Source organism: Sturnira hondurensis, unplaced genomic scaffold, assembly GCF_014824575.4.
Source record: "Sturnira hondurensis isolate 20B ecotype Veracruz unplaced genomic scaffold, ASM1482457v3 Scaffold0021214, whole genome shotgun sequence".
Lineage (NCBI taxonomy): Eukaryota > Metazoa > Chordata > Mammalia > Chiroptera > Phyllostomidae > Sturnira > Sturnira hondurensis.
In genome coordinates, this window is record NW_028093845.1 from 3,903,591 (window position 1) to 3,921,374 (window position 17,784).

At 36.8% G+C, this 17,784-nt stretch overlaps 1 protein-coding gene and 2 pseudogenes across 10 annotated transcripts in view; 1 reads left to right on the plus strand and 2 right to left on the minus strand.

Annotated features, from left to right (window-relative positions):
- Positions 1-17,784, minus strand: part of ZMYND11 (zinc finger MYND-type containing 11) — a 157,163-nt gene that overhangs the window by 79,756 nt on the left and 59,623 nt on the right. For 9 of the 10 annotated variants that reach the window (XM_037031940.1, XM_037031948.1, XM_037031947.1 and 6 more), the window contains exon 2: positions 15,531-15,665. In XM_037031940.1, the coding sequence (XP_036887835.1) occupies positions 15,531-15,646 (116 nt within the window). In that variant the 5' untranslated portion in view covers positions 15,647-15,665. Of the gene's footprint in view, positions 1-15,530; positions 15,666-17,784 lie in introns of those variants that run through there. The other variant, XM_037031946.1, reaches the window with a different exon arrangement.
- On the plus strand, positions 368-732 carry LOC118977167 (prothymosin alpha-like; annotated as a pseudogene).
- Positions 9,832-10,253, minus strand: LOC118977166 (40S ribosomal protein S15a-like; annotated as a pseudogene).

Here is a 17,784-nt window from a genome sequence, read left to right on the forward strand (position 1 = left end):
TCAAATGCCATGTTATAACCATCCAAACTAGATATAATTTATTTAAAGAGGAAAAGGAAATTATATATGTAACTTCTTTTTAATATACACTAAAATATAGGTAACATTTAGTAAAGTAATAAGACAATGAGTTATAAATCATATCGTGAATCTTAGGGATTAAAAGTAAATTTCATTTGTTTCTCATTTTGTTATATGATTATCTCTTTGCTCCTTGATTTAAAAACTGTAAAACACTGGCTGCTCTGAAAAGCCATCTTTGCATTGTTCCTGTGTCTGCCCCTCAACTCAGCTCTCTGTAGCCACCTCCGCCACATGCCTTCTCAGTTGCCACAGACTACAGCTACATTTTTGCCAGTCCTCAAACTCTCGCTTTTTTTTTTAATCTGCTGCATTGGATCAGCGGCGTGCCCACCATGTCAGACGTGGCTGTGGATACCAGCTCCGAGATCACCACCAAGGACTTAAAGATGAAGGAAGTTGTGGAGGAGGCAGAGAATGGAAGAGATGCACCTGCTAATGGCAATGCTAATGAGGAAAATGGGGAGCAGTGAGGGGGCTGACAATGAGGTAGATGAATAAGAGGAGGAAGAGAAGAAAGAAGATAATGGTGAGGAAGAGGATGAAGATGAGGAGGCTGAGGCAGCTACAGGCAAATGGGCACCTGAAGATGAGGATGATATTGACAACAAGCAGAAGACCGATGAGAATGATTAGACAGCAAAAAAGGAAAAGTTAAATTAAAAAAAATGATGTAGTCACCCTCCACTCCCAGTCTCAGAATCTAAACGTAGTCACCTTGGAGTAGAGAGTCCCGCCCACCGCAAGCAGCGCCACCCACAGATGACATGGGCTCTCCATCGCCAACCAAGACCACAACGTGAATTTGCAACAAGAAAGGAAAAAACCGAAACTTCCATGGCCCTGATTTTTTTCTTAAAAGTACTTTAAAAAGGAAAATGTGTTTGTATTTTTAATGTACGTTTTATATTTTTGTACATATTGTGAAGGACCAGCTGTTTTTGTTTTTAATGGTCTCAGGATGACCAAACCAGCCTTTGCAGTGTTCCCTGTCCTACTTCCAACTTTACTTGTGGTGTGACCATGTTCATTATAATCTCAAAGGACAAAAAAAAATTGCAAAAAAAAGCAAAAACAACAACAAAAAATCTTATTCCAATCATTCCAGTACTTTTTTGTGTATGTATTTAGCTGTTCCATAAGTAGTTGGTATGTATGAGATGGTTAAAAAGGCCAGATATAAGGTTGCTTTTTTTCCCTTTTTTTAATATATGAAGTTGCAGTTTATTTTTTTGGCCTGTTTGATCTATGTGTGGAAACAATGTTGTCCAACAATAACCGGAATTTTATTTTGCTGAGTTCTTCTAAAAAATAAAAATAAAAACTATAAAACAAAGGCTAACATCATGATCTTAAGCATACAAATGTGTTATAAATATGTTTTACATAAATGTTAAGTAATGAGATATTTTAAAACTTTAATGACATCTATCCAAATATAAAAATTGATGGAAAAAGTGCTAATTATAATTTAGTACTTAATCATTTTTATTTTTTAAGATTTTATCTATTTACCTTTAAAAGGGAAGGGAAGGAGAGAGGGAGAGAAATATCAGTGTATGGTTGTCTCTGGTGTGTCCCCTGCTGGAAACTGGCCTGCAACCCAGGCATGTGCCCCAACTGGGAATTTAACCTTCATCCTTTGGTTCACAGGCCCACGCTCAATCCACTGAGCTACACCAGCCAGGGTTTTTAGTACTTAATCATTTTTTAACTGAATGAGAAAGCTGCTCTTATATAAATCTATGCTTATCTTCATCTGAACCGACTATTGCACAGGGTCTTTTTTATGATATAATGACTCTGTTTCCATAATGATGATGGAAACAAAACATCCTTCAAATTCTATGAATGTAAAATGTTATTACTGACTACAAAAATTTACTATACTTATTTAGCTTCCAAATGAAGATATATATATAATTTTATACTATTAAATCAAACTTTTATAAGAAAATTAGCGGTTTTTTATTTTTTATTATATTTTATTGATTATACCATTACAGTTGTTCTATTCCCCCCTCTTCATTCCCCTCCACCCGCACACTCCCTCCCCCACCATTCTCCCCCCCTTAGTTTATAACCACATCTCAAGTTCTTTAGATTCTATATTTCCCCCACTATTCTTGCCCTCCCCCGTAGCTATTTTCTGTGCCTTCTCCCCCTTCTCCTCCTCCCACTCCCCTATTGCTAACCCTCCATGTGTTCTTCATTTCTACGGTTCCACTTCTGATCTAGCTGTCCTACTGGTCTGCTTTTGTTTCAGGTGTAGTTATTAATAACTGTGAGTTTACTGTCCTTTCACTGTTCATATTTTTCATCTTCTTTTTCTTAGATAAGTCCCTTTAGCATTTCATATAATAATGGCTTGGTGATGATGAACTCCTTGACCTTGACCTTATCTGAGGAGCACTTTATCTGTCCTTCCATTCTAAATGAAAGCTTTGCTGGATAGAGCCACCTTGGCTGTAGGTCTTTGGATTTCATGACTTGGAATACTTCTTTCCAGCCCCTTCTTGCCTGTAACGTCTCTTTTGAGAAATCCACTGACAGTCTGATGGGAACTCCTTTGTAGGTGACTGTCCCCTTATCTCTTGCTGCTTCTAGGATTCTCTCCTTCATTTTCATCTTGGATAATGTAATTATGATGTTCCTTGGTGTGTTCCTTCTTGGGTCCAACTTCTTTGGGACTCTCTGAACTTCCTGGATTTCCTGGAAGTCTATTTCCTTCGCCATACTGGGGAAGTTCTCCTTTATTATTTGTTCAAATAAGTGTTCCACTCGTGGCTGTTTCTTTTCCCCTTCTGGTACCCCTATAATTCAGATGCTGGAACGTTTAAAGATGTCTTGGAGGTTCCTAAGCCTCTCCTCATTTTTTTGAATTCTCATTTCTTCATTCCTTTCTGGTTGGATGTTTCTTCCTTCTGGTCCATTCCATTGATTTGAGTCCCAGTTTCCTTTCCATTGCTATTGGTTTCCTGGACATCTCCCTTCATTTCAATTAGTTTAGCCTTCATATGTTCCTCTAATTTGTGACTATAATCAACCAGTTCTGTGAGCATCCTGATAAACAGTGTCTTGAATTGTGCTTCTGAGAGGCTGGCAATTTCTCGGTCACTGAGAGTTATTGGCTCTGGGACTTTGAGTTCTTCTTGCGCCATCTTTTGGGCTGTTCATGCCTGTTCAGTAGCAGGATCGGAGCCCTAAGGTGTTTACTAGAGCAGAGCAACTCATTCGCTGTGTTGTGATGCTGTATGTGGAGGCGGGGTCAAAGAGGAACTATGGCATCCCGCCTGAGCCTGCCGCCATGGCCCCCACTGGTACTGCAGCTGCCACTGTCACCGGGCCCACTGCGCGCAGGTGTGCCACCTCCGTCAGCCCTCACCCCCCGGGGCCCGCACGGTCTGTCCCACTGTGCACGAATGTGCAACCGTGATCAGTCTGCCCCGCACCCCAACTGGTTCTGGGCTGCCTGTGCACCTAGGTCCTGCCCGACCCTGCTTGCTGCTGGCTCCGCCCCTCTTACCGTCCCTGTTGAACGGTTAGATATAGTCGGACTTCCGTATAATTCCGTTTTCTGGTCTTTGGCTGTGTCTTTGTTTCTCCAAACCTTAGTTGTATTCAAACTTGGTTGTGGGAGAAGGCACAGTGTTTCCACCTATGCCTCCATCTTGGCGGAAGTCTCAGAAAATAAGCTTTTAAGTCAGAGAAAGAGCTTACCCATTAACTAAAAAAAAAATTCTAATTTAATCTCATATATATTTAGTTTGATTTCAGATCAACTTTTTGTAAAAGTACTTCCCATTCCCAAATAGAACTTGCTAAAAAAGTTTCTTAGTTATAATTTTTAAATATCTGAAATAATCAAAATGTCAACAGTGATTCTCTAACTTTTAGTTCTTTTTAAATATAACACTAGCAGTTAAAAAAAGAGACAATTAAAAGAAAGTGGTAAAAAGGAGTCAGGACTCTTTCCTGAAAAAGTGTAGTGATGCCCAATAGGATACTACTGCTATGAATGCTTAAGTTAGGTATCATCAAATTAGGTGAAGAAAAATCTGCAACTTAGAAAAATTCTCCTGTTTTGTTAGAGATAAGTTTTTATCAATCTCTAATTGCTCGAATAACTTTGAGAATCTGAGGCTTCTTACTTACAGAATTTGTAAAAATTTTTTTGCACTTTAAATTTATTTGTTTTTCAAGTACAGTTTTCTATTACTCCCCTCTCATCCCATCCCCCCGTGCTCCCCCCTCCCTCCCATTTCCACCCTTCTTAGTTGTTCTTATATTTGTTCCTCTAAATCCCTCCCCTATTTCCCCTGAAATTCCCTCCCCTGCCCCCTCTGGTCACTGTTCCCCTGTTCTCTATTTCAGTGTCTTTGGTTGTATCTTGCTTGCTTGTTCGTTTTGTTGTTTAGCTTCCTGTTAAAGGTGAGATCATGTGGTATTTGTCCTTCAACACCTGGCTTATTTCACTTGGCATAATGTTTTCCACTTCCATCCATGCTGTTGCAAAAGGTAGGAGCTCCTTTCTTTCTGCAGCATAGAATTCCATTGTGTATATGTACCATAGTTTTTTGATCCATTCATTTACTGACAGGCACCTAGGTTGCTTCCAACTCTTAGCTATTGTAAATTGTGCTGCTATGAGCACTGGGGTATGTATGTTCTTTGGGATTGGTGTTTTAGGGTTCTTAGGATACAATTCCAGTAGTGGAACTGCTGGGTCAAAAGGCAGGTCCAATTTTAGTTTTCTGAAAAAATTCCATACTGTTTTCCATAATGGTTGTACCAGTCTGCAATCCCACCAACACTGGATTAGAATCCCCTTTTCCCCACACCCTCTCCAACATTTGTTGTTTATTGCTTTATGATGGCCATTCTCACTGGTGTAAAGTAGTATCTCATTGTGGTTTTTAATTTGCATCTCTCTGATAGCAAGCGATATTGAGCATCTTTTCATGTGTCTCTGGATCCTCTGTATGTCCTCCTTGCAGAAGTGTTCAATTCCTTTACCCATTTTTTAATTGGGTTAGTTGTCTTAGAGTGAAGTTGTGTGAGTTCTTGGTATATTTTGGAGATTAAACCTTCGTCTGAGGTATCATCGGCAAATATGTTTTCCCATACAGTTGGCTGTCTTTTTATTTTAATGCTGTTTTCTTTAGCCACACAGAAGCTTTTTATTTTGATGAGATGCCATTTGTTTATTCTTTCCTTTATATTCCTTGCTCTAGGGGACACATCAGTAAAAATGTTGCTGCATGAAATATCTGAGATTTTCCTGCCAATTTTCTCCTGTAGGAGTTTAATGGTGTCACGGCTCATATTTAAGTCTTTTATCCACCTTGAATTTATTTTGGTGTATGGTGTAAGTTGGTGCTCGAGTTTCATTTTTTTGCATGTAGCTGTCCAGTTCTCCCAGCTTGCTTTACCCCATTTTATGTTACTGACCCCTTTGGCAAATATTAATTGACTGTAGAGTTGGGCTTATTTCTGGGCTCTCTATTCTATTCCATTGGTCTATGTGCCTGTTTTTATGCCAGTACCAGGCTGTTTTGATTACAGTGGCCTTGTAATACAGTTTGACATCAGGTATTGTGATCTGTAATACAGTTTGACATCAGGTATTGTGATCTCTCCTACTTTGTTCTTCTTTCTCAACATTGCAGCTGCTATTTGGGGTTGTTTATGGTTCCATATAAATTTTTGAAGTGTTTGTTCTATGTCTGTGAAATATGCCATTGGTACTTTAATAGGTATTGCATTAAATCTGTAAATTGCTTTGGGTAGTATGGACACTTTCATGATGTTAATTCTTCCAATTCATGAACACGGTACATGTTTCCATTTATTTGTGTCTTCCTTGATTTCTTTCTTTAGTGTTGTGTAGTTTTCTGCATACAGGTCTTTTACCTCCTTGGTTAGATTTATTCCCAGGGGAATTTGTAATTTTTAACATGAGTTAATATTTTAACCATTCTGTGTTCCAAGATTAATAGTGCTATAGAGTATGATATTGTCTAGTGTCACCTAAAGACTGTTCCTTGCATTTACTTCTGCCAGAAGAAACCTTTATTACTTTTAGTTCTGCTTTTAGACTCCAGAAAATATCCACTGCCTTTACCAACTATCTCTTTTTTCCCCCAAAAAATCACAAAACTGCTGTGAACTGGGAAGATAGTGAAAGTAGCAGAGTTCTTAATCTCTCCCAACCCTCCTAAAAAGTGTTACTAAAATAGTTAGCAAACAAAAAAACCCACCTTTGGACAACATAAAAAACAAAATTAAGTAATGAGTAATCCCCATGAATCCCCAAATTCCAGCAGATGAGGGTAAAATTCCAAAAGCTACAATCCCAATTGCTACAGACACCTGTAGGGAAAAACAGAGGGGCATAACAGAGTACCTAATGAAAAGAGTATAGAAGAACAAAATAAGCAACAGATAGTCATTGCAAAGTACCGTGGGCCAATGTAACAGGAGCTGGAAGCAGACACACTTTTACACACTCACATTTGCAGGTGAATCGTGGTAATTCACAAATTCATGGTAAAGACTAAGGGGCTAGAGCACAATGGCCCCATGAACATTCAAACTTAGTCAGCCAAAGCTGCCTTCCAGGATGGAGCCCTATCATGCAGAGAAACTGCAAGCAATAAAAACATCAAACACTACAGGTCAAAAAGATATTCAATGTAAAGACAACAAGTAAGGGAAAGGGCAGTTCCAGAAAAAAGCAATGGGGAAGAAAGCGAAGAAAAAGCAGGAAATCATGGGAAGTATGAGCCCATATTTTGAGCACTTCATAAAAATGACATAAGGAGTTTCAGAACCATAAATCTAGAAAAACTATTCTAGCCACCTTACCCTGCAGCAAGTTCAGAAAAATTGATTTCATGTCAAAATGACCAATATATTGGCTGTAATCGAAGGAACAAAATAAAATCTACACAGTGAATGCAAGTCTGAGATGTGTGCCAACAAGACAAATGAAAACTACAACTGTTATTCCAAACACAAAAAAGGACATGAAGAAAATGATGCAAGACATAGAAAGAATATACATCAGAATTACAAAAGCTAAGAAATGAATTAAATATCAGAAGTAAATTTTAAAAGTCACTTCAGTAGTGAAGTCTAAACTAGTAGGTACATAAGAGTAAATAAACAGAAAAATGTCACAAACAGAAGTTGCAAAGGAAAATGTTAAAAATCAAAAATATACTGCAGCTTTACCTGTAACTGTCAGAAAGTGGAAGCAACAAAGAGGTCCTTCAAGGTGGGGACAAATAATTAGAGGTCCATCCAGACAACAAAATATTATTCAGTGCTAAAAAGAAATGAGCTATTAGGCCACAAAAAGACATGAAGAAAAATCTTAAATGCATATTACTATGTGAAAGATGAAAAGGTTACATCCTATATGACTCCAACTCCAGGACATTCTGGGAAAGAAAAATGATGGAGACAGTGAAAAAAGCAGTTGTTACCAAGGATATGGGAGGAACAGATAAGAGATAGAGCACCCAGAAATTTTTGAGCAGTTGAAACTACTCTGTGTGATGCTGTAATGGTGGATACATGTTGTTGTATGGCTGTCCAAACCCACAGAATGTATGCCAAGAGTAAACCCTAAAGTAAACCATGGACTTTGGGTGACAATGATATAGTCCATCCTTGGTTAAAAATGTACCATCTGGTGATTCATGCTGGTAGTAAAGAAGGATGTGCATGTGGGGAGGCAGGGTATATATGAAAAATCTCTTTATCTTTTCAGTTTTGGTGTAAAACTAAAATTTTTCTTTAAACAAATAAAGTTAAAAAAAGAAGACAAAAACAATTCAGTAGAAACTTACAAATTTTAAAAAATGGGGAAAAAGATACAATACAGTATTAGAGAAGGCCCCAATTAATAAATACTAAGTAAGTGTGTGTATAGTAAAATAATAATATATAACTTAAATTTTACTTAAAAAATTTATGTATATATAATAAAAGGATACTGCATATCCAAGAAAATCAACCTAGAATGATCAATTGCAACTTTAAAGAAAAAATAATCTTTGTGAATCTAGGCAAAAAAAAAAAGTCTTAACAAAAAGTAAGCCAAGTTTTTAAGACTATATTTTACTGATTACATATTATAGTTGTTCCAGTGTTTTTCCCTTAGTCTCCCTCCACCCAGTACACCCATTCCCTCCAGCAATCCCCCTCTTAATTCATGTTCATGGGTCATGCATATAAGGTCTTGGCTTCTCCATTTCTTGTAATATTCTTGACAGCCCCATCTACTTCGTACCTACCAATTATGGTACTTAATACCTGAACTTTTTTGCCATTCTTCCCCCTCCCCTATTGATAACCCTCCACAGGATCTCCATATCTATGATTCTGTTGTTGTTCTGCTTTATTGCTTAGTTTGTTTTTCAGATTCAGTTGAAATTTGTGAATTTGTTGTCCTTTTAATGTTCATAGTTTTAATCTTTTTTAAAAAATAAGTCACTTTAACATTTTATAGAATAAGGGCCTGATAATGAACTCCTTGAGCTTTACCTTTTCTGGGAAGCACTTTGTCTGCTCTCCCATTCTAAATGATAGCTTTGCTGGATAGAGTATCTTGGGTGAGTCCTTGCTTTTCATGATTTTGAATTCTTCTTGCCAGGCCCTTCTCCCGCGAATGTTTCTTTTGAGAAATCAGCCAAGTCTTATGGGAACTCCTTTACGGGTAACTCTCTGCTTTTCTCTCGCTTCTTTAAGATTCTCTCTTTAACTTTAACCTTTGGCGTTTTAATTACGTGTCTTGGTGTGTTCCTCTCTGAGTACAACCTGTTTGCACTGAGTACAATTCTGTGCTTCCTGGACTTGCATGTTTATTTTCTCTACCACATTAGGTAAGTTTTCTCTCATTATTTTTCAAGTAAGTTTTCAATTTCTTGCTCTTCCTCTTCTTCTGGCACCCCTATGATTCAGATACTGGTATATTTAAAGTTGTCTCAGAGGTTCCTAAGCCTGTCTTCATTATTCTGAATTCTTTTTTTCTTCCTGCTGTTCTGATTGAATGCTTTTTTGTGTTCCAAATCATTGATTTGATTCTCAGCACCATCCTCCCCACTATTGGTTCCCTGTAAATTTTTCTTTATTTCACTTAGTGTAACCTTCATTTCTTCCCTTATGTTTTTGCCATATTCAATTGAGTTCTTTGAGCATCCTGATCACCAGTGTTTTCAATTCTCCACCTGATAGGTTGCTTATTTCCATTTCCTTAAGTTCTTTTTCTGGGGTTTTGCTCTTTTCTTCTTCTTCATATGGGCCTTATTTCTTTATCTCCTCAGTTTGGCAGTCTCCCTGTTTGTTTTTATATATTAGATAAAAGCTGCTTTGACTCCCTGTCTTAGAAAAGGCACCTGTAAATTGTATGGAGCAGGGCCTTAGATAATTGCCAGGGCAGAACAACCCACTTTACCCCTTTATGGCTCTGTGTGGGAGGAGGGCTTGGAGAGAGGACAGTGCTGCTGACTGGCTTCTAGAGGTTTGCTGGGTACTCACCCCATTTCCAGTCATTTCCCCCACTTCACATGTGCAACATGGAAGTGGACGCACTTCCAGCTGTTGTCCTGTGGTGAATCCCAGAGTGGGTGGGCTTGCATACGTTCTAAGCCCACGTGGTCCCTTTAAACAGACTCTCCTGAAAATCCTGCAGTTTCTTCCACTGGCCATTTCCCCACTGTTTTTTTGTGGGTTTTTTTCTCATTGAGGCATTTTATTTGTATATTTGTGCATCCCCAGAAAAAGAATCCCAGAATTTTCCCTCCTGTGTTTTCATCTTGCTTCTTCATGGTCCATGATGCCCACTAAGGTTGTCAGTACAATGAAACCAAACTGATAAGATGGAAGCAGGTTGTTCTGCCATTTTTCCAGATCTTTGAGTTGAACATCAAATCTGGGGTTGATTACTCCACACTTGTTCAACCTGCCTGTGAGGTTCAGAGCCACTTTCCCAACTCTGTGGTCATCGATGACCTCAAATTCGCCAATGTAACTATGCTTCATCATGACAGCGAGGGACAGGACAGTGACTTTGGAGCACAGCCTGATAAGAACTTGGCATTTGCCTCTCTTTTCAGCATTATTGATACTCTTGAGACCATCACCAGGACATTCATGCGCACCATTATGGTGGCACAGAAAGATAGCGAACAGAGTCCCCACCGGTTTTTACAGCCAGAAGTTATGGGGGTCTATCTTTCCATCACTGGAACCCTGGGTTGTGCTGTGTGGCCTTGGGCTGGGATCACTTGCTACCAAGGTAACCCTCCCAATTTTTATCCACCATATGTGAGTGTGGGACCACCTAATTTGCTACTTCTGTGCCTCCTGCTCTCCACACCATACCATATCCCCATGACTCCACCCCTTCAACCCACCTGGATGTATGGGCTTCTTTAAATCCTTGGATGTTGGACTTCCATACAGCTTGATTTTTCTGAAAGTTCTGTTTATTTGTTTTGAGATATAGTTGTAATTGTCTATGTGGTTGCACAAGGAGGTGAAGTGTGTCTTCCTACACCTCCATCTTGACCAGAAGTCCCCAAAATACCATATTTTTTTACAGCAATGCTTTAAGTGAAAATACGTAACATACAGGGTGGGGAAAAGTAAGTTTACAGTTATATATATGGAAGACAATATAGTAATAAATAATATTGCAAGAATAAGCTGTGTTGCAAACTCACAACCAGTTTTTATTTCTAAAAAATGTTTTTTAAGATTTTATTTTAGAGGGGAATAGAGAGAGAAAGAAAGGGAGAAAAACATCAATGTGTGGTTGCCTCTTGTACACACAAGAGGACCCGACCTCTACTGGGTCCCTCTACTGGGGACCTGACCTGGCCCAGAACTCAGGCATGTGCCCTGACTAGAAATAGAACTGGCAACCCTTTGGTTCTCAGGCCAGCGCTCAACCCACTGAGCCACACCAGCCAGAGCTACATACTCACAATTGTTAACCTACTTTTGGCCCCACCCTGTATAAACCCCCCCCCACACAAAAAAATATATAAGCTATGGATTCTACATCTAGTCAAACTGATTTTCGAGTAAAAAGGCTGCAGGAAACAATGCAGAACCAAAAACTTGTTTCCATGAAGTCTTAAGAATCCACTACTAATGTTACCACTGTGAAGAAGAGTATGGTGGTTCCTCAAAAAAATCAAAATAGAATTACCTTATGACCCCAAAATTTCATTTCTAGGTATTTATCCAAAGGAAATGAAATCCCTATCTCAAAAAAGATGTCTACTCCACCATGTTCCCAGCAGCATTATTAACAGCCCAAATATGGAAACAACCTAAGTGTCCAATGACAGATGACTGGATAAAGAAAAAGTGGTGTGTGTGTGCGCACACGTGCGTGCGTGCATACACACACTGGATTATTAAAGAACTATAAAAAAGGAGGCCATTCTATCATTTTGTGACAATAGAGATGGACCTTGAGGGCAGCATGCTAAGAGAAATAAGAAAAAAAAAGACATATTATATAATCTCACTATATGCAGAATATAAAAACCAAACTCAGTCCTGACCAGATGGCTCACTTTGTTGGAGTGGCATCCTGTCCCATTCACCAAAAAGCTGCGGGTTCAATCCCTAGTCAGGGCATGTACAAGAGGCAACCAACTGATGTTTCTCTCCCTCTCTCCCCTGCTTTCCCTTTCTCTAAAATCAATATGCATGTCCTCGGGTGAAGGGATCCCCCACCACCACCACCACCACCAAACCCACAGATACAGAGAACAGACTGGTGGTTTCCAGGAGCACAGGTTGGGAGGTGGGTGGGAGAAATGGATGAGGAAGGTCCAAATGTACAAAATTCCTGCATATGATAACTAAGCTCTGTGGATATAATGTACAGCATAGTGGCTATAGTTAACAATACTGTATTATACATTTAAAAGTTGCTATGAGAGTAAATCTTAAAAGTTCTCATCACAAGGGAAAAAAGTGTAAATACATGGGGTGATGCATGTTAACTAAACTTAATAATGATGATTTTGCAATATACACATATATTAAATTGTTACGGTGTACAATCTAAACTAATACAATGTTAATTATATCTCAATAGAAGAAAAAATTTAAATTACTTGACCCTTACTGTGTAAGAAAAAACAAAGATTTTAGATAAAAGTTATGTAATACCCAGTAGCCATAAATTCAAGTGGAAAATAACAGTATGAAATCATGAGATTTTTTTTCTTTTACAATTATACCTATTTCTTAACTGTGTTTTCTAAAGTTCTGGAAAAAGAGACTGATCTAGCATTAATGAGCACAATGAGGACCAGAAAGTAGTTTTGAAATTCAGTTCCTTACTGAAAGAGGAAAAGAAGAGGTCTCTGGAAAAACCTGGGGCAGAACGTATATAAAATGAGCCTGAAAAATCTTGTATTGGGAAGCAGAGTAACTTTAGGAGTCAGTGTGAAGAAGCTGCAACTGGTCAAAGATGGGAAATGCTGAACATCAATAAAAATTGCATCAACAATGAACTGAAGTCTATCAAACATTTTTAAATGCAGGAATTCCAAATAAAAACTTTATGTTAAAAAACTAATTGATTCCCATTAAAGGACACTATTTTGAAACCTGGCAAATAAAAGAATCAGTTATTCTACTTTTCCAATATGAACCATACCACAGAAAAACCAAACAGTAAATGAAGGGAAACTTATGTAGCTTATGTCCTTATAGAAATATTCTGGTTTAAAAAGGAATAAAATTAGATCATCACTATTTTATAATCCTTAATGAATTACTGAATCTAGTTGTTCTATAACAAGGCCCACTGCCCTCACATGAGAAATAGAGATTATGGCCTCCTAACAGCAGAACACAGTCCCACCTATAAGGGAGTCTCACTCCATCCCCACACCTGTAGATAAAATATCAATTTCTATGAAAGACAGAGGAATGAGCAAAAGGTTTAAGTCCACCACAGGGTTTCGATCAGCAAAACCCAGACTATGGGAAACCATGGAGCAAGTGAATCAGTTTCTTCAATAAATAAATTGCAAAGGAAAATGCCAAAAAAGAGATGAATGAGAAACCTACAGATTAAAAGTGACTTAAAAGTTACACCAGAGACAAAACAAGCAGAACTAAAACATTATACGTAGGTAAACTACAGTGTTTAGGGTGTACCTTTTAATTTTATAATGAAATCATTCACCAGTCATAATAAAGAATGAAATGTAATTACTACATATGCATTCTCTACAATAACTTTACTACAGCCTTCAGTAATTTAAGATATTTGTAAAAATTAAAAGATACCTGTATGTTCAGAATACGCAGTAACTAAGCAGAGCAAGTTGATATGAAATTAGTCTATGACTTGAAAAGTTCCTAAATTTAGAATACAGAAGAGGAATGTTACATTAGGCTTTAGAGCAAAATACCCCACCTTATCATGGTCCAATGGTTCTTCCTAACTTACCTTGGCCAAGTGTAATGATAATGAGCACACCAAGGCACTGCGCTAGGCAATTAGCTAGACAGCCCCTTCCTGGGGTTAATGGTCTAGCAGGGAAGTAATTAAACATGTGACTAATGTTATTAAGAAAAATTATGGCACCCTATGAAGCATGCCCCACTAATAAAAAGAAAAACGGCATGCTCTCAGATAAGGCAGGAGAAACACTAGGAAACACTCTTAAAACACTTACCCTCTGATTTACTTAATTTTTCCCCCTACCTTTGGATGAGACCGATAAAGTAATGACTATTTGGTAGGTAAATAAATTTATCCATATTTATCTCAAGATCCATAGACCTTAAGACATGAAGAAAAATAAGCTTGACATCCTTAAGGCTGTACTGATAAAGAAAGGAGCAAAGAAAATGCTTATCAACAATACAAACACACATACCGATGACATGATCATCCAAAGGCACCTGCACCCACTGCTGTGGAGTTAATTCTCTGACTCCCAGATGAGCAAGTTAGTACAACCTAACAGCAATCTTGACTGCCAAACTGTGCACATCTCACAATGGCAAGTTCCTAGAGACTGTCCCTAAAGCTTTTAGAGAAACATTCCTTGGCTAACAAAGAATAGCCTGAAAATTTGATATAGTTCAGTAAAGTTTAAATAACTTTAATTTTAAAAATTAAATCCAAAGAACAGTACTTTATTTCCACTTTCATCTATAATCTTTATATACATAAAATATTATTTTACTTCTATTTCTTGAAAATTCCAACCATAGAAAAATACTTTCAGCTTTTAATTTTTAGATTTTCAAAAAATGTTTTTAATACAATGTCACCTCAAGTAACTTGTATTTAGTTACCATACCTCAACTAATTTATATTTAATTTTTGCCAACTAATTTAAATTTAATTTTTGTATGCTATTTATTTTATTCTTATTTTCCACATAGGTTTTACTTTTTTTCTTATTAGACTGTAAGAGCTATGACTTGTACATGGGCAACTTAAAAATATTCAAAGGGTAAATACAGACTTACAATAACATGTAACATCTTTTTTCCCTCTGCAGTCCCTTTCCTCTTAACTTTATAATTTCCACCAGAATATATGCAAGGGACAAAAAATTCACTTTCATTACTTACTAATAAGGACCAACGTAAGTATTTAATTAAATGAGATTTTGGAAGTAATCTGTTTTACATTTTTACAGATAACATCTAAAAAATGTGTGGGAGGAATTAAGTATAAACTCTAACTTAGCAAAAACTATTATTTAAGCATTTTTAAAAGATAAATTTAGCTTCAGTCCTTTAACAATATCCAGCAAAATAAGTAAAACAAAAATCACGTTCTATTTGAGGACTCTCTTGTAACTAATATTTAACAAGTATATCAAGTATTCATAAAGCAATGTTTTTTCTCTATATTGACTCTTGGTCTACCAAGATACACAGGATTAAAAACTAGAGGAAAAAAAACTTTCTTTTTTATCTGAAGATTTACTTACTGTATTTCTAAACTGCAGAAGAAAATTGTTAGTGGACTATGAACTAGAAAGATGTTTTTTACTATATGTACCATGCTTGTCCTATATTAAAATAATAAACAATAGATAGTTTTTAGATAGTTTATATAAAACGAATTAACTAAAAGCCTTTTTAACAAAAGACATATAAAGACTTGTTTCAAGAGTTAAATTTTTGATAACTAAATTACTGATGCTATTACACATAGTACATATTGATACTACTTTACTTATCTAATATTTATAAAACCTCTAAACATAAAGTGCTTGTGTCTGTTTCTATATTTGTTTTTCTCACTGTATACTCCTGTAATGCAAAAAGAGACTGGTACTTTGTAATATATGTTTATCGTAAGTGAGTTATCTTTGGACCCTTTACCCCAAAGTCTTGTATGTAATTTTACAGGGATATTTTTGTTTAAATTTACTTACTTTGTAATTCGGTCAATGTTGGCAATTTGCTTCTGGTTCCGTATAATTTCAATGGCTGCCCAAAGATGCTGGATAGCTTTTGTATCCGCCTGTCGTCTTTTTGTTAAACGTGCCATGACCTGTTAACTGCTTTAGCTGTAGAAATATACAAAAACATGAGGAAAAAAACCATGGATTACAAAATGAATCACTATCAACATAAGTAACACTATCAGCACCTCTTGATTATTGCTGAGTACACTAATATATTACGTGGTATGACCACTTTTTATTTTGTTTTCGACAATACACCAATTACTTCATAAAAATTATCATTCACTTTGTTACTTCATAAAGAATGACAGGGTAAGGCCCAATAGTTAAAAAATGCCTTCCTAAGCACAACTGTCAACTTTATTCCAATATATTAAAAATATACACATTTAAATTTTACTCTAAAACCAAAATATTACAACATAAAATTCCACTTTTGACATTACGTGTTATTTTACAGATCAATACAAAATGAAATTTAAATGTCCTAATTATTTGATTCTTTAGTCTATTATACTAATGGCTTAAACAGTTCAATTTTATATAGACATACTGATAAGTGAATAGAATTCTCCTGTTAAAAAATAAAACCATAGCCCTGGCTTTTGTGGCTCAGTGGATTGAACGCGGGCCTGTGAACCAAACAGTCATTGATTCGATTTCCAATCAAGGGCACATGCCTGGGTTGTGGGCCAGGTGGCTCCCCAGTTGGGGGACATGCAAGAGGCAAACACATTGATGTTTCTCTCCCTCCCTTCCCATCTCTCTAAAAATAAATAAATGAAGTCTTTTAAAAATAAATAAAATAAAACCATAAACAGAAAATATATGGCAGTAATTATTTCTGGCCGAGGTGTGAAAGTCTGGGGCAGATAGACCAGAGGAGCCACATCATTAAGATATATTCATGTGCTTGGATTAGTGTTGGTCAGTCATTACACTGTATGGAAATTACATTGCTATTTTATTCAAATTGAAATATTCTGAGTGAATGGGGGAAAATGGATACCAATGTGTCCTAGCAAAATGGGAGGAGGGGCAGGGGAACCAGGGTTGCAGCATGGATGTCTGGCAAGTGATGGCACTACAGGAAGAGGCACATCAGGACTCTAAGCCAGGTGTGGAGGGACCTAACTGTTAGGAATGTCCTAGGCCACTGAGACACCTGATTCCTAACGCACACTGGGTATGCTCTAGAGGCCAGTAGGCATGAGGTAAACATCAAACTCCGGAATGGCTGAAATCTCCCTGACCTGACCTTTTCTATCTTTTAAGGGAAGAGAATTAGTGAGGGAAACTCATTCTTAACACTTTACTATGTTCCATGACTGGCCAACAGAGCGTTGTTACAAATCTCCTTTTTCTCTGCCTCCATTATTTCTTTTCACAGATAAATCAGTCTTTCCTCTTTCTTTCCAAATTTATTTGAAAAACCCAAACAAATTCACTTCTGGTGAATCTGGGTTAACTCAGGCTTCTGGAATGAGAAGGTAGTTTTTGGGACTTCACTAGTAACAGAAAATTTTTGAACATGTTTTAAGTACTGCTGAATATCCTACTTCTTCTCTTTGCTCCACAAAAGCAATAATCAAAAAATAATGCCAATCTTCAAATTTAAAAAAAATTAAGGAAAATCATCAGTTATGTAAAAAAAATTAAACGATATCTTGTAAGACATATAACCCTAAAAGATAACAAAAATCAGTTGGGTATAGACTTAGGACAAATAACCCTAAAACATACTAAAATTTATAGTTCACGAATGTGTCTGTTTTAGAAAAAACCCTTTAAAATGTAGAGAGACTTCTCAGTTTAAATGCACTTACACGGGAGTACAAACTTTCCAAATCTAAGAAGCATTATACACTAAGTAATTTACTGGCAAGAATAGAAAATGTTAGAAAGTGACATCTAATGGTGAACTATAATAATACAACTTGTAGGATTACACAAATAGATAATAAGAACAAAATTTCATTCTTGAGGTTAAAAAATGCCTATTTTGTGTAAGGCACTGTGCTAGACACAATGAATTATTTAAAAATCAATACTGTAGTCCTTGCCAGAAAAAAACCCCCTGAAACTAGCAAAAACAAATGTGACATTTTGACGTTATGACACGTCATACATGACATAAATGGTGCAAAATACATGCTGTGGTATGTGAGAAAATATAAAAAATTAATTTCTTTAAAATGTAACTGGCTGTTTAAAGCAGACA